This window comes from Hylobates moloch, unplaced genomic scaffold (genome assembly GCF_009828535.3).
Source record: "Hylobates moloch isolate HMO894 unplaced genomic scaffold, HMol_V3 SCAFFOLD_18, whole genome shotgun sequence".
Lineage (NCBI taxonomy): Eukaryota > Metazoa > Chordata > Mammalia > Primates > Hylobatidae > Hylobates > Hylobates moloch.
Genome location: NW_026652293.1, coordinates 51,985,233 through 52,005,622, shown reverse-complemented (window position 1 = coordinate 52,005,622; position 20,390 = coordinate 51,985,233). Strand labels below are relative to the sequence as shown.

At 38.8% G+C, this 20,390-nt stretch overlaps 1 protein-coding gene across 1 annotated transcript in view; it reads right to left on the bottom strand.

Annotated features, from left to right (window-relative positions):
* RRP15 (ribosomal RNA processing 15 homolog) overlaps window positions 1-20,390 on the bottom strand; it is a 50,708-nt gene that overhangs the window by 10,842 nt on the left and 19,476 nt on the right. The window contains exons 3-4 of the mRNA XM_032136935.2: window positions 20,136-20,233; window positions 17,628-17,829 (exon numbers count right to left, since the gene is read on the bottom strand). Of these exons, the coding sequence (XP_031992826.1) occupies window positions 17,628-17,829; window positions 20,136-20,233 (300 nt within the window). The remainder of the gene's footprint in view (window positions 1-17,627; window positions 17,830-20,135; window positions 20,234-20,390) is intronic.

Below are 20,390 nucleotides of genomic sequence, written 5' to 3'. Positions count from 1 at the left end.
GTATTTTCAGACATACGAGGTCCCCAAAAGTTTACTTCCAATGCAGCCTTTCTCAGGACACCAAGGATGTTCTTCACAAACAGATGGAGTAAAAGAAAAAGAAGAAAACATGGGATAGAGAAAATAGGAGTCCCACCACAGGAAAAAGAAGGAAACAGATTCCAAAATAACAACTACACATCAAGCATGAAGGACAACCTGCAGCCAAGTGACTCCGTGGGACAGCATGCTGAAAGCGGTCATCACCATGACATCTGTCACTGTATGTTATTTTAACTTGACAAAACCACTGGAGAATATGCTTTACCAAAAGAGTGAGAGTGGACCAAGAAAAAAAGGAAGATCCAAGAACCCAGAAATAGGGAATTCAATCCAGGAGAAATTCCAAGGATCGCAGAAAATTTAAGTCCCAGATGACAACAGTGAAGCAACCCAAGAAAGCAATCAGGGGATACAAAGGAAAACAGAGGCCTCTAGGAAAGAATATCTCAGAGAAAATAATTACAATAGATACATTACTTCAGATCATTTGACTTTGAAAAACTAAATTAATTAAGGAAATTAAACATGAAAAGTCAAGACAATGATTAACTTCAGGAAAACCAAATAGAAAGAAAACATACAAATATGGAATATTACAACATTCAGCTGTAAATAATTTTTTCACATGAATAATAAATGCTGAATACTGATAACATATAATTGTAAACTAACTACATTGAGTGGCCAAAGGAGAAGAGACTGTGTTAGATAATTAAATCTTTGCCTATTATAACAGAAAACTAATAGATAATGCCTCAAACTGATTAATCAAAAGATACGACTATATATATATATGCACATAAGTTAGTGATGGCAGTGGCTGACCATCCGGAGTGGCTGCTGCCAATCGCACCAGTTGCAGCAGGGAGGTGCAGGCGGTGGTAGCAGGAGCGGAAGCAGCAGTGGCGGCGCTGGAACCCTTGTGCCCCGCGTCCCTGAGGCAGACAATTGTGTCACACCCACGCTCACACAGCCAGGCAGGACCCGCTCCCAGGCCCGGAGCCTCTGCCATAGCCTCAACCTCATTGCCGGCCGCGTCTTGGGAACCCGCGAGTACCAGGCCGAAGGTGCAGGCAAGACTCAAGGGGCCAGCCCCCAGAGTGTCGGGCTCATTTGTACGGGGCTGGCAGGGGCCATGCCACCTGCAAACTTCCCTGCAGCTGCTGCCGTAGGGAAAACATGGAGTAGGCAGGCAGTTCCCAGGCCCGCTCCTGGGAGTCACAGCGATGGGGCCAGACTAAGTCGCCCGCCGGCGGGGGAGCAGCACAGTCAGGCACGGAGGGGCAGGCTGAGAGGGGCCAAGAGGAGGACTTGGGCCTGGGACATTGCCAGGCTCCACAGAGCTGGTGGGAGCTGGGAGCAGGCAGAAGCCCCGCCCTCGCAGGCATAGCTGCAGCAACCCAAGTCCCGGCTGCAGACCTAGGTATGGCTGCACTCTGGAATGGAGGGGGCCAGGAAGGCGCCCCCTGCCCCTGCAGGCTCGGAGTTGTCTTCTCCCACTGCCTGGTTTCTCCCCGCTCCCAGTGCCCGCTCCGATCTCAGAGCAAGGACAGAGAAGAACTCGGGCACTGTTACAGCCCAGCTGGGTGTACACACACTGGGGGCAGTGCTGACATGCCAAGCCCCTGCCCCCTTGGCCCCCTCCGGACTTTGGGTGCCAAAAAGCATGAGAGGGAGGCCGAGGCGGGGCTAAGGGCAGCTTAGCACTGACCTGCAGGCACTCCTTGGCCAGAACAGTCTGGGCGCCATGAGCAGTGGCAGGAAGCAGACAGGCTGCTGGGTAGAAGGGGGAGGGTCCCCGGTGAGGCCCCACCTTCAGGCCAGGGAGGGCCCGAAGCCTGGGGACCGGGCTGCCAGTCCTGGGGACCAGAGTGGGAACTTGTAGTGCTTTTTCTGGGCCCACCCACGGTAGCCCATGGACAAATTGGTACGCAGTTCCTCTCCTCTAAGGCCCATAAAAAGCCCCGAACTCAGCCAGACCCAGAGTCAACAAGACCACCAGCTGCAGAGAGGAGCTATCCACCCCAGGGTCTCCTCTGTTCTATCGCTCGAAAAAGCTCCTCTTCATCTTGCTCATCCTCCACTTGTCTGTGTACCTCATTCTTCCTGGATGCAGCACAAGAACCCGGGACCTGCCGAACGGCGGGTCTAAAAGAGGTGTAACACAAACAGCGCTTAAATATGTCCCTTGCTCACCACGTTGCAGGTGACAAGGAGAGAAGAAGGAGAGAAGAGCTGCAGCCCTTCGGGAAGCCGACCTAGGAGCTCCCTGAGCCAGGACTGTGACACCTCTTTAGGGCTCTACAGTTACTGGCATCTCCAAGCTTCCAGAACGCCACGACGTACCCTGGTGTCAGCCATGGAAGCTGCTTACAGTACACCTGGCCCAGCTGCAGCATTACAAGTAGCCGGCGCCCATGCCATTGCCTGGAGCTGTGGTGCCTGGCTGTGTTCAGTGGCAGGACCCCACTCTCGCTCATACATTCCTCGCTCTTGGCAGGCGTCGGATCCAGGCTAGTAGTACAAGCCGAGCACAGACTGCCAGGCTGAGTGGGCAAAACGAGCCCATAGGACCAAGCAAAACAGGCAAAGGCACCACTGGCCACAGAGGTTTCCAGCTGGTGAAGCGACACCCAAGGATCCTGTAACATTAGGAATACAGAGATGTATAAATGCCAGCAGGACTAGCTAGAGAAGTAAGAATTAGTTGCCCCTGAGATAGGAGCTATGAAGAGTAGGCAGAATGGGGGTGGAAAACAACTTTATTTTATAATAAACATTTATGGCAAAATGTGGCTTTTAAAACTACATGTATAAGTAAAGAATTTAAAAAAAAAAAGGACAGCAAGAAACAGAAAAAAAAAAAAGTACACCTAAACCATTTCCACAAATCCTAAGTTCCCCAAGCTTCTTTTCTATCAAGATCGTCCCAAAAATATTCTAAGAAATCCTTCTAGTTTTATCAACAATGATGATTCTGCTTTACTTCCTAACAATAAATGAAAAAGGGTCAAACACAGTAAGTATACTATGAAGTCACTGTGTGCCAAGCACTTTATATAATATTGCCTTATTTCTAATTCTCTTAAGATTCCTGGCCAGATAGCAAGTATCATGCTTACCTTATAAGAAAACTAAGGCTCACAGAAGTGAAGTAATTATTCAAGTTCAGAGTTAATAAAGAGCTGAGTCTATTCCCAAACACAGATCCATTTGATTGCAAAGCCCATGTTCTTTCCACAACACTAAACTTCTCTAAAACTTAACTGATGATACGAACACAATACAGTAATATACTGTGTTCTTATATAACCTGTTATAACCTATGAACAAGTACTAAAATACATGCAAAATGCTGAATATGTTTAAGGTAATTTCCATAAAAGATTTGGGGTAAATTATATTACACGCTGGATTGACATAATTTCAATTTGCTATATCTTTTCAATTTGCTATATCTTTTCCATATAAATCATATTTATATTCCATAAATATGATTTACCATTAAGTATAAAAACTTCTTAAATACTTGGAGCACCCACACAAAAAAGAGGTAGATCAAAGTTTAACATAAGAAAGAAGAAAAAAGAAAGCCTGAGGCAAATTCTAAATGTGTCATTCACTGGAAAAGCTTGCTTGGGGTGATCCCTGAATAGATTTCATTAAATGTCAAGACATCCTGAGAATGGAGGGTTTTTTGTTTTGGTTGTAAAAGAGAAGTAGTAGCAATTTGGTATATTCTTTTTACAAAAGGAATAAAAAGAGAGTTCTGGATTTGAATCTTAGATAAGCCATTGATTCCAATACTGCAAATTAGAAAGTTTTAGAGGTCCAGGCCTTGAAAGAAATAAAACATTTATTATTTTTTATTAACTGGGTATAGCTATAATGTAAGATAAAGTTAACCATACTATACATGTTAGACAAAGGTATTTACTATTATAGATGGAAGCTGTGTTATAGCTGTTAAATATAACTAACTGTAATATAAATCGTAAAGTATAAACTGAAATACCAAACTTTTATCAGCTTACGGAGTCTTTCAGTGTTGCTGCAAGGCAGCACTGATTAAAAGACTTAAAGCAACCTATACAACTGTTTCTGCTTACATCAAATGAAAAGTAAAAGTGACTAAATGCAAGAACTTAACAAAAACTGCATGATGCAAGGAAACAAACAGTCCCCACCTTCCTTGGCCTAGTTTTACACAAATATTGAATTGAAACCATAAAGAAGCAGTCTGTGTCCATTTTGAAGGTGAAGACAACCCTTAAAAATGTTAATCAGCTTTCATTTCAAAGTGCAAACATACATTGGCAGCCACTGAACACTGAAAAAGAAGGTTTGGAATTACACATTCACTTCATTTCATTTGCTGGGGTGGGAGATAATTAAAATCAAACCATAAAGAAAGAAACAATATAGTCTCATCTATATTTAATAATCAACAATAGTTGATTTCATTGCTTTCCCTAAGAAGAAAGTTCGGTTTTCATTTTAACTCAGTCTCACCTAAATTTTACAAAGTTCTTGGCCAGGTGCAGTGGCTCACGCCTGTAATCCCAGCACTTTGGGAGGCCAAGGCAGGTGGATCACGAGGTCAGGCGATCGAGACCATCCTGGCTAACACAGTGAAGCCCCGTCTCTACTAAAAATACAAAAAATTAGCCGGGCGTGGTGGCGGGCGCCTGTAGTCCCAGCTCCTTGGGAGGCTGAGGCAGGAGAATGACGTGAACCTGGGAGGCGGAGCTTGCAGTGAGCCGAGATCATGCCACTGCACTCCAGCCTGGGCAACAGAATAAGACTCCCTCTTAAAAAAAAAAAGTTCTTAACATTGACTAAATTCATCTTAATATCTTTGCTGTTAAAAATTTTCAGTAAGCTATTTGCAATTGTAGTTAAAAACATACTTTATGGATTCAATTTTTTTCGCCCACTGATTTTTTTGTTTGTTTGTTTTGTTTTAATTTCATTTACTGCCCCTGAGATAGGAGCTATGAAGGGTGGGCAGAATGGGGTGGAAAACAACTTTATTTTATAACAAACGTTTAAGGCAAAATGTGGACATATGTACCCAATACATATGTCCTTGTTCAAAGTGGTTGTATTTGGTGGTTTCTATTATTATACATCTTGTTATCCATACATTCAGTTCTTAATTCAACATTGATTTTCCTCAACATTTAAATTCTCTTAAGAACTCTAAGTAAGTTAAAGTTAACTAAAGTACCTGAAAGGTCAAATGTAACACTTCAGGGAGCCTTTTGACAGTGCTCTATTCATTTTCATAGTAAATTAGTTGTTTGAAATATTCAGATACACTCTGCCAATTAGTCTCTTAAAACACATTTTATCTGCTATATTATATAGCATATAAATGAAAATCCAGATTTATAAAAAATTAGCAGAGCTATGAATTCAATTGAAAAACAGATACCAATGTCTTCCTGATACCACAAATTCACTAAAAAGCTTAAATAAGAAAACATATGTAAAAGTGCTTTGCAAAACTATGAAATGCTATATAAACAAAACAAAGCTGCATCTAGTAAGGAATGTGCACACTATCAATCTACTGAACTCAACAAACAATTTAGAAATAGATTGGTCTCATCAGACTCCCTTGGAGAAACAGGTGATTCTAGGTCTGGGACACAGAAAGCACAAGGTTTGGGCTGGACATCCTGTCCCAGAATGCAAAGAATCACTCAAAGAAAATGAGGTCATGCCAAAAGGACACATGAGCCAGTTTACACAGGTTCTCACAGCCACATTTGCAAACTTGAGCAACAAAAAGTATAATGACACTCATTCACCGTAAACACTGAATAAAATCCCTATGTCTATGACATTTTAAAAAGACAAACAAGTTGGGCACAGTGGCTCACGTCTGTAATCCCAGCACTTTGGGAGGCTGAGGTGGGTGGATCCGCTGAGGTCAGGAGTTCGAGACTAGCCTGGCCAACGTGGTGAAACCCCATCTCTACTAAAAATACAAAAATTAGCTAAGCATGGTGGTGGGCGCCTGTAATCCCAGCTACTCAGGAGACTGAGGTAGAAGAATCGCTTGAACCCGGGAGGCGGAGGTTGCAGTGAGCCGAGATCGCACCATTGCACTGCAGCTTCAGCGACAAGAATGAGACTCCATCTCAAAAAAAACAAAAAAAAAAAAGACAAGAGAAGGAAGAAGAGAGGAAGGCTCAAGTGCCCGCACTGGAGGTGACTATTAAACTCCTTACTCTGGAAAACCATAATTAAAAGGGATGAAACATCAACCCCTATCTTTAGGAACTTTAATTCATCTCCTGAAAAATTTCAGCTAATAAATTAGAAAACAAATGAGAAAATCACCATTCTGTAATCTCAAATCACTTAAATGTTTTAGGCAAGGATCACTAATTGATGGTAAAAGGCAAAAGATGGAGACAGGTATACTTGCTCCTGTGAAACTATTTGTCCCAGAAATTACTTTCTAACTGGGGGGTGGAGAGGGTGCACCTTTAATAAAAAAAAAAAGTATTTATTATCACTTTTACCAAGTGGAAACTGGCATCACTAGCATGAAACATTCTGATAATGTGTCTCCTGATGTGTTACAATAGCAAGTACATAGTATAAGCTATCACACATACGATATAATTATGGCAAAAAAAGTTTAACCTAAATCTCAGCAAGCCTTTAGTCCTAACTTCTAGCTTACAGGAAAAAGGCATAGAACAAGATAAATGACACCATAATGAAGTAATCAGACAAATTCATAAACCTGGATTCATTATTCATTCTTCAAGACAACTGGCCTGGATTCATTATTCATTCTTCAAGACAACTGGCTTGTCTCTTTAAAAAGCTAGTCTTTAAAAGAAAAAAAAAAGAAAGGCAAGGGATTGGTCTAGAACAAAAGAGAACAAGACAGAATCAAATGTAATGGGTGAGCCTTAATTGAATTCTGGTTCTCAAAAAGTTACAAAAAAAAATCTTTTAATTGTATGGTATATGAACATCATACCTCAATAAAGCTGATTTTTTTTTTAAAAAAGAGAATCTTCGGGGCACAGGTGGGTAATACTTTCAAATAATCAACCTAAACAAACAAAAACTAGATGGAGACAAAGGCAGATAGCTATTAAAACAAACACCGTAAGTGTTAACAACTTTTAAACCTAAGTAGAAATATAGAAATATAGGTGTTTATACTACTATTCTTTGTAATTTTCTTCCTGTTTGAAAATTTTCATAAAAGAGCTGGGAGTTCAGGCCTGTAATCCCAGCACTTTGGGGGGCTGAGGCGGAAGAATCACTTGAGCCCAGGAATTCAAGATCAGCCTAGGCAACATGATGAGACCCCCATCTCTAGAAAAAAAATTTTTACATCAACCAGGCCTAATGGTGCCTGTGGCTCTAGCTACTCGGGAGGCTGAGGAGGGAGGATCACTTGAGCCCAGGAGGTTGAGGCTGCAGTGAGCTGTGATCACACCACTATACTCAAGCCAGAGTGACACAGCAAGACCCTGTCTTTAATTTAAAAAAAAAAACAAAAAGCAAAAAACAAAACAGAGGGGGTGGGGCATGGGGGAAGATTCTAAAATCTGTATTAGACCCACAATCATCAAATACATGATGCATTTGATTTCTAGTAAATTTTAATTCCTTGACAAATGAAGAGAAAGTCAATTCTAACTTGAATTTATAAATAATTTTCTAAGTTAGTTTTAGAGTTTCATAACTTGAAAATGTCTTACTATGGTTAACATTTTATCTTATGTAACAGTTTTGAGAAATCAGATTTTAAAATGTGTCAGTCTTCATTATGCTTTACATCAAATGAGCAGCATGAGAGACCTAGGAAAAAGCAGAATGCAAGCTGCTTCCTTCACCATTCTCTTCCTAGTCTTGCTGATACTGTGGCTTATCAGCCAGCCACAGTTCTTCCAGCTCATCTGGGTGAGAGAAAGAAGAGAAGTTTTCTATTGGAAATGGAATTATGCAAAAACATCTGCCACAGCATCTGGCACAAAGCATACACTAGTAAGTGCCCTCTCAGTCCTTCTACTCACTATCCTTACTTGCTGATGCCGAGTCATTGTGTATCACATAATCCCCAACTTAGGAAAGGTATAATCTTCTAATGATGATCTGCACATTATTCACAAAGATGAGGATATTCAAATAGTATGACAGCACCCCCATAAAAACCAAACTTGTCTTAATAAGTAAATTCTTGTAAGTAATATAGTTAGTTCAACCATAACTGGAAACGGGGAACAAGAGAAAGTGGACACATTTCTAGTTCCTTCAAATCTAGTTTTACATTTTCTAAGAATTATGCATTACTAGAGCCATCACACCTAAAGTGAGTGAGAATGTCCAAATCTAAATATAATTTTAATCAAATTATTGGAAGGTTTTTGGATTATTCAATAATTCAGATAAAAAGTAGTAATAGTTCCCTTTCAAATTGGTTTCCAACTTTGGAATTCATCTTTGACTACAATTTTTAGAGAAAAAATAAGCACTAATATAAGGAACTCGTTTTGATGGCATGCAATGCAAAATAAAAATTATTGCAAACATTTATATAGCACTTACTATGTGCTAAGCATCATTCTAAGTGCTTTATGTATATTAAATTAATTGACTCTCACAACATCCCTATGAGGTAGGGACTGTTATTACTACTATATATAACAGGCATTTTGAATTCAGGCAGTCTGGTTCTAGAATCTGTGGCTTTAGTACTATGTGTTATATATCCCCACAAATGGTCTCAACTGCCTACTACTCAAAAATGGCAATTTTTACCAAGACGCAATAAACTATTATTCTGATTTTTAAAAATGCATTATAGGTGCTAGCACATAAGACTGATGTCTTAATATAATGCATTTTTAAAAGTCAAATGCGTAAGACTCATCTGTGCAGGGTAGTTTTTTTTTAAAGCCTCAACCTCACTAAAGAAAATCCAATACAGGCAGCCACTTCAAATAGCACATTTCTTCATATGGGGCAAAAAGATGTATGGCACCATTAATTTTAATTTAACAGTAACTAAAGATTTCTACAGCAGTTCTGTAATAACTAGTCCTCATTCTTCACTAATATCCATATTCTCCATAAGTCAAAATGCTGCATGTGCCATATTGCCAAACCTAAGTTCATTTTGATTAAAACTGTTGTTCAAATCAGAAACCACCCTACATTAAAACTAAATAGCATATTTTAAAAGACATAAATACAATGGGAAAGTGGCTTAAAACCATTCCCATCAACAGTAATATGTATAATCCTGCTTGTTCTCATTTCAAACATGGAGTCTCACTTTTGCCTAAGCTCTATTTAGGCATTTTCAATAAATAAACATTAAGCTGAATTATTTACAAAATTAGGATTCCACACATTCCTGTTAGAGAGCTTTACGTGAGAGTAAAACACTGTTGTCCTGCAATGCAGGGGCAATCTAAGGACAGCATCCTTCTCTACCCCCTTGCCTGCCCTCCATACCCCAACTTGATTTAAAAGCTAAATCCTGGCCAGGCATGGTGGCTCAAGCCTGTAATCCCAGCACTTTGGGAGGCCAAGGTCGGAGGATCACCTGAGGCCAGGAGTTTGAGGAGACCAGCCTGGCCAACATGGCAAAACCCCATCTCTACTAAAAATACTAGAAAAAAAAAAAAAAAAATCCAGGCTTGGTGGCATGCGCCTGTAATCTCAGCTACTCAGGAGGCTGAGGCATGAGAATTGCTTGAACCTGGGAGGCGGAGGTTGCAGTAAGCCAAGATTGCGACTCTGCACTCCGACCTGGGCGACAGAGTGAGATCCTGCCTCAGAAAAACCAAAAGTAAATCCTGAAAATTGCCAGAGGCCCACCAAGGGAGCTGGGTGAGGAAGTCCTCCTTTCCTAGGCTTCTGTCTTTAGAAGCAAGAATTCAGCAGATCTAAGAATCGGAAGAAACACACATTTTTAAAAGTACATAGCAATTTGGAGTCTGGGTCTAAGTTGTAAGATACCAAAGAGGCCAGGTATTTCAAAAGCATTCTCACCACTAATTATTTACCTATGAAGAAATTACAAGGTTGCCATTTATGATAAATAAATGAGAAATAGAGGAGTACCTACCTTATCTCTATGTTTGACATTTAAAGTGCTCATACCACAAAATCAGAAAAAATAAATAAATACCTGGCCTCTTCCTGGTAACACTTTTTCCTAAGGACTTCTATTGAAAATTATTGTCCAGCAATCACTAAGGAAATCACTTTCTTTCTTTTTTTTTTTTTTGAGACGGAGCCTTGCTCTGTCACCAGGCTGGAGTGCAGTGGCGCAATCTCAGCACACTGCTACCTCCATCTCCCAGGTTCAAGCAATTCTCCTGCCTCAGCCTCCCAAGTAGCTGGGATTACAGGTCCCCACCACCATGCCCGGCTAATTTTTGTATTTTTAGTAGAGACGGGGTTTCACCATGTTGGCCAGGATGGTCTCGATCTCCTGACCTTGTGATCATCCCGCCTCAGCCTCCCAAAGTGCTGGGATTACAGATGTGAGCCACCATGCCCCGCCAAAAAATCATTTTCTAACAGAAACCAGCTAGCATTTTCCCTTACTATAAAATTATAATTTCAGTTTCATCATTAAAAAAAAAAAAAACCTGAAATTGATATATTGGCAATTTCAAATAAATGAAAACCTTGTAGAAAGTCTGTAATTCAAGAGTACAAGTAAAGCCAATGCTTTCCTAACAGCAGCCAATATATTCTCCTTAGAGACATAGATTTAACATCACATCCACTTCTGTCGGCCTTTAGAGTAACAGAATTAAATTCCAAGAAAACTGATTGAATTTTAGTCGGCTTTTCAAGAAAACAGCAAAAGGAATAATTACAACTTTGAAAGCTAAGGAAAAAAAATTAATGCCTCTACATTAATAAAATCTTGATTAACATACTGAGAAACAAATCACTCTAGATAGAAACATGTTTTGAATAGAGGAACAGAGGTATTAATCCTTTAAGAGTTAAAGCTTAAATTTTTTATAAAACTTTTCTTAAAAAATATGTTTTTGTTGCTTCCTTAAACAGTGTTCTAAATACAATGTAATATTTTTAAAAATCACTCAGGGTAACCAGGCATGGTGGCTCATGCCTGTAATCCCAGCACTTTGGGAGGCCTAGGTAGGTGGATCACTTTAACCCAGGAGTTCAAGACCAGGCTGGGCAGCATAGCAAGATCCCATCTCTTTAAAAATAATAAAATAACAAAACATAAAATAAAAATCACTCGGGGTCAACATCAAGATATTGGTCAATATGCCTTGCCACATGTTGGTATATAATTGGGATGATGCTTCCTGTATTTGATCAAAGAGAGGAATTACAGCTTCTAGATTAGGGAATTCCTTCCAAATAACTGATAATTAGTTATCTAAACCTAGAAGATATTACATTTATCCACGTGAAAAACTCTCTAAAATAGACTATTCATCTTCCCTGACTCAGTAAACAAGTTAATCGTTCTTAAAGATTCAGAAACCCTACTAAGACATACAGGACTCACCAGCGCCTGCCCCAGGTGGCCTCACCATACTCTGCTATTCTGGTTGCCTCCTTGTTTCTGGTCATGCTATTTCCTGCACTAACCAAACGCTCTGCCACACTGTTGCTGTTAACCTGATCTTTACTGTCATCCTTCTCATTTCTGATTATAACCTGGAGCAGTCACTGCCTCCAAAAATCTTTACCTCTCAGACATGTTCCATATTTTATATTCTCTATTTTGGTGAAAGCTGTCACCATTTCTGAGTCTCTCAAGTTGTAAACCTCTGAGTTATTAATAAATCCTCCCTCTCCCATATCCTTCTACATCATGTTAATCACAAATCAAGTCAATCTATACCTTAAAATTGCCTCTCCAATCTGATTCCTCTTTTCCCTTCACCCCAACCCACTTTACCCCACACAATCTTAGTTCACGTTCTCTCCCCTTGCTAAATTACGGCAATTGTCTTCCACTAATTGGTCTTCTGACTTTTCCATCCTTCAGCCCTTCCTTTTCCTTAAAAATAATGAAATCTTCACTATCTGAGCAACAGATTCAATCATTCCCCAAACTTCAGCACTGCACAATATTACTCTGGTAACAAACCTCTACATGCACCTCCTTAGTCTAAAATAAAAGCTGAAATAAATCAAAAGAGAAAGACAGAAAAATCAAATCTGACCAGATCACTTACCTTATGGCATTGGCCTCCAAATGCGTAAGGAATAAAGTCCAGATTCCTCTAGATAGGACACTTCAAATCTAATGCCAACCTACTTCCTCAGAATCCCTTTTTCTAACTCCCCACTCATTAGCAAACATCCTACATTCCAACTTCCATGGAAGAAAACAGGAAAGAAAACTATAAGGAATCTGAAAAATTACAGAACTGGCAGGCTTTTTCCCCCTTACCATGTTTACTTCATGCCATTTTAAAAATCAAAGCTAAGTTTCTTATATTCTTCTAAAGTACATTCCTCCTGAGAGTCACATGTCCTATGAATATCCCCACATCACAATTTTTCCAACTTTACAATTTTCTAATTTCATGAGCAATATATGTACCACCCAGAACAGCTACTAAAACAATTTGGCAAAGAAGGTTCCTCTTCTCGTCTCTAAATGAAATATGTGGTGATCTGATTCATTCCATAGAACCAAATCTCCACTGAATTTAACATTCAACACTTTACCCCAAAGTTCTACTTATTGACTAAGAATCATTCTTTTTTTATATCTTCTCACATCCACTAACAGTATCTTTTTTCATAGCCCTATCTCACAAAAATATAAATAAAATAAAAATAGTGACTACCAATTACTCACTACAAATGTTTTAAGAACGGGGATAGAGAAGGTCTTAAAAGGTTCCAAAAAGAAAAGAATCAGAAAGCAGAACAGCACTGAACCTCTCAATGGCAAAAAAAAAAAGAAAAAGAAAAAATTTCTCTCAAACTTCTGAGAGAAAATCACTTTCCAACATGGACGTCTATGTTCTATTAGTTTCCTGTGGCTGCCATAACAAATTGCTACAAACTAGGTAGCTGAAAACAAGAGCAATTTACTCTCTCACAGTTCTGGAGGCCCGATGCCCTTATCTGGCAAAGCCTCACTCCCTCTTGGGGCTTCAGGGGAGAACCCATCCCTTGCTGTCTCCTCCAGCTTTGGTGTTTCTTGGCATTCTTTGACTTGCAGCCACATCACTCCCACCTATTCCTCCATGGTCACACTGCCTGCTCCACTTCTGTCTGTCAAATTTCTCCTATGTGTCTAAGAACACTTGTCACTGGTCTTAGGGCCTACCCGAATAATTCAAGATTACCTCTTCATCTCAAGATCATTAATTTAATTGCATCCGCAAAAATCCTTTTCCAAATATTGGAAGCCATCTATCAGGCCAGCATATCAATAAAAAATAAGGACACCTATACTCTCTCCCAGAATGCTGATAACTGCGCCATCACTAAAATGCAGGAGAAGGCCAAGAGAAAAGAAGACATTTAGTCCAAAAAAACAGAGGATACTGCATAGGAGAGAGGCAAATGGAATTCCCAGGAAGGGGATAAAGCAATGTTGCAAAATGACAGCGCATAGCAGGTAAAGAACAACCAGTTTAGATAGTAGCAGCAGGATGACCACAAGAAATATACTACTGAGAAGGGTTTAACAGTTCTTTTGAAGAGTGTGGAAGGATTTTGGCATATACAAAACTAAAGGAAAAAAAAGGCAAGTGATAACTCCAGGAAAAATAAAAATTGTAACAAAGCTGAAGAAAGTAAGTATTATTATTGTATAGTATTTTGCTCAGCAGTGAACAATATTCACATTGAATACTAGTATTCAATCTAGTATAAGAAATTTTAATATACTATGTTGGAAGGACAGAATGTGGAGAGGTGTGAGGAAAGCCAACTTTATCTTCCATAAAATATAGTATCCAGTATTGATAAAGAAATAGTGTAAATATTATTTAAGATATGGAGGTAAATACCAGAAGAAAGTACTAAGAGTTGCCAAGGTGTAGAGATGAATGGAAAAAGGCAATGGTTATTTTATTTAATCATAAATTCACTTTTCATACTGTGCTCCTATTGCTTTGATAATAAAATTCTAATGCAGAAAAGACTCTAAGAAAAATGACTTGTTCGGCCGGGCATGGTGGCTCATGCCTGTAATCCCAGCACTTTGGGAGGCCGAGGCAGGCAGATCACCTGAGGTCAGGAGTTCGTGACCAGCCTGGTCAACATGGTGAAACCCTGTCTCTACTAAAAATACAAAAATTAGCTGGGCATGGTGGTGCACGCCTGTAATCCCAGCTACTCGGGAGGCTGAGACAGGAGAATCGCTTGAACCCAGGAGGCAGAGGTTGCAATGAGCTGAGATCGCTCCACTGCACTCCTGCCTGGGCAACACAGCGAGACTTTGTCTCAAAAAAAAAAAAAAAGAAAGAAAGAAAAAGAAAAATGACTTGTTCAGGCCCTATCACAGTTAAAAAACATTTGTCACAATGTCTGTTTCTTATACCTTGAAGAAATATGAAATTTCTATAACAATTATTTTTTAAAAAAAAGCGTTCTTTAAAATAAATTCCCAAGTCATGTGTACATTAGGAGAAAACAAAACCAAACGCCAAAACCACTCCTAAAGTATGGTTAACTATAATGGGCTCAATGTATATAACCTATGTTATATTATTACAATTCTATCCATATTTAATATAAAACTCCTGCCTCTTTTGATTATCGAACATAAGACTTTAACATCAAAACTGAACAACACATATAACTGGGAAAAAGAATTGAAGTCATTAAAATGAAGATGTTTCCAAATTGGTAATCCTGATAGTTGCCAGTGAATCTAGTTTATATGTGGGTGGCCTCTAATTTTAGAGACTTCACAATATTAGGAATATTGAATTTAAAAATCTGTGCTCTGAATATCATTACAGCCCAGGGAAGGGACAACAATAAGATTTCTTTTGTTCCATTCTATGATAAGAGAAGGAACATCTATGAGGAAAGAGTACAATAGCTATGGTGCTAGGACAAGGTTAAATATAAGAAAAAAATGGCAAATATTACTTTCTACTTTCTTAATCTCTTCCTTTATTTAGCTCATTCATCAATGATTCATTTCTGAATAGCACTTTGGCATATCAAATCTATGGTCACCTTTGCCACCCTGCCTTCCCTTCAACTACCTTAGAAGTTCACCTATTTCAAGTAATATACACAGATATAATGATCTATGCTCTAATAGTACACAGTTACTCTGAAATTCCCTTCACACAGGGGTAGCCACTTAATGTACATTTTGTTAGAGCTGGTGTAACTAATGTTAACATGTACTCGACATACTAATTTAGAATTTGCCTACTATCAAGTTAATCTTGCTTACTTATTTACTTGAAGTCATTTGTCCATCTTAATTGTAAGATTTTAAAGGACACAAGGATAACACCTGGTAGAAACAGGCACTTAATAAATATGTTTTTGTTTTTGTTTTTTTTTGAGATGGAGTCTCGCTCTGTCACCCAGGCTGGAGTGCAGTGGCACAATCTCGGCTCACTGCACCCTCCACCTCCTGGGTTCAAGCGATTCTCCTGCCTCAGCCTTCTGAGTAGCTGGGATTACAGGTGGGTGCCACCATGCCCAGCTAATTTTTGTATTTTTAGTAGAGACAGGGTTTCACCATGTTGGCCAGCCTGGTCTCGAACTCTTGACCTCGTGATCCACCCACCTTGGCCTCCCAAAGTGCTGGGATTACGGGCATGAGCCACTGCATCCGGCCAAGAAATATGTTTTATATCAATAACTGATCCAATGTCAAATAGTATAGTACTTTCATAGTTATTCAGATGCAAACTCAAGCAAAATTTTTTAAAAAGGAGTCTGTTTTTCCATAAATATGCAATCAAAATGAAAACACACATTTTTAAAAGAAAGAAATATGTCAGGGTATTGATGGCATGGGGCAGGGTGTTCTAGAAACAAATTACTTTTAGAGCAAAACCACTTTGGCTTAAGTCTCAAGCAATTTTTGACCTTGTCCCAGATTTACAAATACTGTGATCACTGAAGTAGAAAAAAAGAATGTCAAGGGCAAGTGCAAATGGTAAGAAAAAAATACAATGCCAGTGGAAAGAATCTGTTGTGCATTTTCATAACTCATGAAAGAAATAATCCCAAAGCAAAAGTATGTGCTTCTATAAAATGTTATTTTGAAACTAATAGGAAAAAGAAAAAAAAATAAGTCTCTTCATCATCCCACTAATTCTTTCTCATCCAATGTTGCTGAATCTTTCTCTAACTCTTACAGTAAAATGTTACTAGCGAGAATACAGCCTATTAAGGCTTTTGAACTAAAAAGTATAAATCCCCAAACACAGTGTTCATGTATTTACAAGTACTTCTGATAGACACTTTAAAATAGCACTAGTGAGAACTATTATTATATAGATATACAATTTGAGCCCTTTGATATTCAAGAAAGAGACAAGTAGATTCAAAAACTTTTGTCACTTAGGTAAAATATCAACTTCATCAAGAAACTTTAAAAAATGCTCCAACCCTAGGCTAGCACAAAATTCCTAAATGCTCTTCTTGCTCGGGTTTCAATTATTTTCCCAAACAAAAAAATTTATGACAGAAATTCTCATTTCCTGACAGATTAAAAGTACCTTTGGTTTTGGCAATAGAAATCATGCCATCAAGATACAACTACATATTTTGCTTTTTTAAAACGACAACAACAGAAACCCACACCTTATAAAATTAAAGCACATCTCAAAACCTTTCACCTGGTACATTAAAAAGAAATTACTGGCTGGGCTCGGTGGCTCACACCTGGAATCCCAGCACTCTGGAAGGCCAAGGCGGGTGGATCACCTGAGGTGAGAAGTTCAAGACCAGCCTGGTCAACATGGTGAAACCCCGTCTCTACTAAAAATACAAAAATTAGCCGGAGGTGATGGCACGCGCCTGTAATCCCAGCTAATCGGGAGGCTGAGGCAGGAGAATTGCTTGAACCTGGGAGGCAGAGGTTTCAGTGAGCCGAGATTGCGCCACTGCACTCCAGCCTGGGCCAGGGAGCAAGACTCCATGAAAAAAAAAAAAAAAAAAAAGAAAAGAAACTACTGAGGGGGCTGGAGAAGCAAAGTTCTCATGCCAAAGGTCATAGAAAGTATTTATGCTCTTAATCTCTCAACCAAACATCACTAAAGATGCCTCAATGCAAGAATGACTTTCTACCATTATTTCCTAAAACTCGCTGACTCTTCATATTTTATAAGTTACATACCATCTATGGGTAAAGTCTGAAATTAAAGCTGTGGCCCACACAGGCGTCTATTCTCCAAAATGTGCAAAATGGCAGGATTTCAGATAGGAGAGAGGCAAACCCTATCTCTAAAGGTTGTGGGCACGGAGGAATTTTAATAAAATCCAGGAAAAAAAAAAAAAAAAACCCTGTAATTCTATAGTCTGGTTTTCCATCTCAAGACTCTAGTTTTAGAGCTGAAAGTCTGATACACTGAATCCTATATAAAAGTTTTTACCTGTTTGGGTTTTGGTTTCTTTGTGCTTGAAGTAGTCTCATTTGTACTTCCATCCATCCCTCTCAAAACACTGATGAAATCTTTCTTGGAAACAGTTGATATCAACTTAGCACGCTTTCTCATAGAACTTCCAGCTTCCTTAACCTTTTCATCAACGTTCTTTTGATGTTTCTGAACAGCATTAAATAATTGCACCACACCCCTGTAGAATATAAAATAACCAGAACGATGTATTAAATAATTACACTAGAATACAAACTCTGAGGATAGGAAAAATGTATTTTCACTGTCCAGAAAAGAGGCAAGCATTTAACAAGTACTCAAAGGAAAGAGCTGGATAAGTGGTTAAATACATTTGATAAATACATCTGAAAAATGAATATACATTTCAATGAATGAATATAAATTTCTAAACAGATAACAAATGTGGATTGGTACATAACTTTGTGCTTCACTCCAAGAAAGATTTTTCTGGATCTCAATTTCATCTGTAAATTGGAAAAATAATACCTGAGTAGCTTAAAAAGTATTTAGCTATGTTATCTGCAACTCCTGTGTTATGAAACCATTTTAAAATCCTACTTTAAAAAATACTTATTTTAAAAACTATGTTCTGTATTTGAGTTCATTCAAAGATAAATTCTGAAAATTAAGACCTGCAGCATCCAATACAGGAGCCACAAGCCACATGTGGCTAGTAAGCACTTGAAATGTGACTGGTCTGAATTGCCATGTGCTGTAAATGAAAATACACACCAGATTTCAAAGACTCAGTATGAAAAATAGAATCCTTAAATATCATTAACAATTGCTTCATACTGACTACATGATGAATATTTTGAATACAGAGTTAAATAAAATATTATTGAAATTAATTTCACCTCTTTCATTTTACACTTCTCATTGTGGCTATGAGAACATTTTAAATTACATATTAAATTACAAATGAATGTAGCTCACATTCATTTCTCCTGGATAGCACTGATTTAGACCGTTAAGATCCCTTCCAGCTCTAAAATTCTGTAATCTATGAATTTTCTTGGTCTAATAAGAGGCAATCTGCCTCTTCCGATAATTATTGGGCCTTGAGCATCCCTGCATATGGTTGCTGGATTTTTCAAGAATGAATGCACCTGACTGCTCTTTATCCAGGCCATTTCTCAGGGTTGTGTTTGTAGGAAGTGACCTTGAGGGATGAGGTAACGTCTCCCCCCAGACAAAGAGCAGGCTTGTTACCAATCAGTATAAAAGTGATAGATTCCCAAGCACAGTGTTCCAGTTCTTATAACACAACATACTGCACGTGCGGGCATCCATCTGGGACACCTGCACTCCCTCTATGGGACAAAGGAAACAGTGGGAACATGAAGCTCTGCTACTGCTTTTGTCATGAGTAATAAAGTCCTTTGTCTTTGATCCAAAGTGTCTTGTCTTCTACCAGTATCCAGGAAACTTTAACAGGCTAGCTTATGAGCTTATAAGGAGAGTAAAATTCCAGACCCTTCACAGTAGTGACAGGACCAGGGTGAGGAAAGGGAGGTGCCTATGACATAAAATTTAAGGAGGCACTCACTCTCATGTACTGAGCCTGTACTTTTCTAAGTTCTGTATATGTATTAATCCATTTAATTATCAAAGAAACCCTATAGGCTAGGTATATTATCCTCTACTTACAGATAAACTGAGAGAAAAAGAAATCAAGTAGCATGCCCAGGGACACACTGCTAGTAAGAGCCAGTACTATGATTTGAACCTAGCAGTCTGGCTCTATCACTCATGCCCTTATTCACCACACCACGCTATCACACTATGTAACACCGAGATGGATTAGAAAATGACCAAAATAATTTAGGTAACAAGAATTTAAAAGTAATTCTGCTAAATATAACTGCTACATTCTTTAGTAGCAGCCCAAATGTTATCTCCTCTGTAATGCCTTCTCAAACTCTCCCAGACAATCTCCTGTTCTATGTTCCCAACACAAAGACATAATTCTATTCTCAAAGAGACTGTAATTCCTACAGATGACCAGGCAAGGACCACCCAGCAGCCACCATATCCTGTTTGTCTTTGGACACAGAGGGCATCGAGTAAATGTTTGGTGCCAATGATTAAATAAGCAGAGTAAAAAGATAGCACGAAATAGCTATAATGTGTAATGTATTATGCCATAAATATAATGCAAGATAAAAATCATCATCGAGTGCCATAAATTTAGACAAGCATCATAACAGAAATGCAGTAAGAGGTCTGATTACACAGTTCTCGTGACTATAAAAACAAGATGATCTGAAATAGGTTCTTACCAAATATACACTTAGCACATTATATTCTTGCCTCATGAGACCTGGAAAATCTTTGGTTGAATTCAGTGTTGAACAGGCAGGCTTAGATATATATCACTTGGCTCTGAGAAGGCTGAGCTTAAGAATCAAATTGGGTCAAAAATAGAACCACTATGAAAGCTTTAGTATACTTATTTTTTAAAGGGCAAAAACACTACCTTACCTTGTTGCAATTCTCTGAAGATTTCTCTCTGTCTCTTTGTCTTGGACAACATCTGGCTTTACTCTGCACATCATTTCCCACTCCAGTCTCTTATCACGCTGCGTTATAAATATTGTTATGTGAAAGAATATTAGATATTTCTGAAAGTGCAGCAAACATTGGTATGATACTCTGTGAAAGGGTGAAGGTAATAAATCATTCTGGCTTAGCTTGTCAGGGACTTTTAAAAAAACACAATTTTAGGGGTTCAGCTTT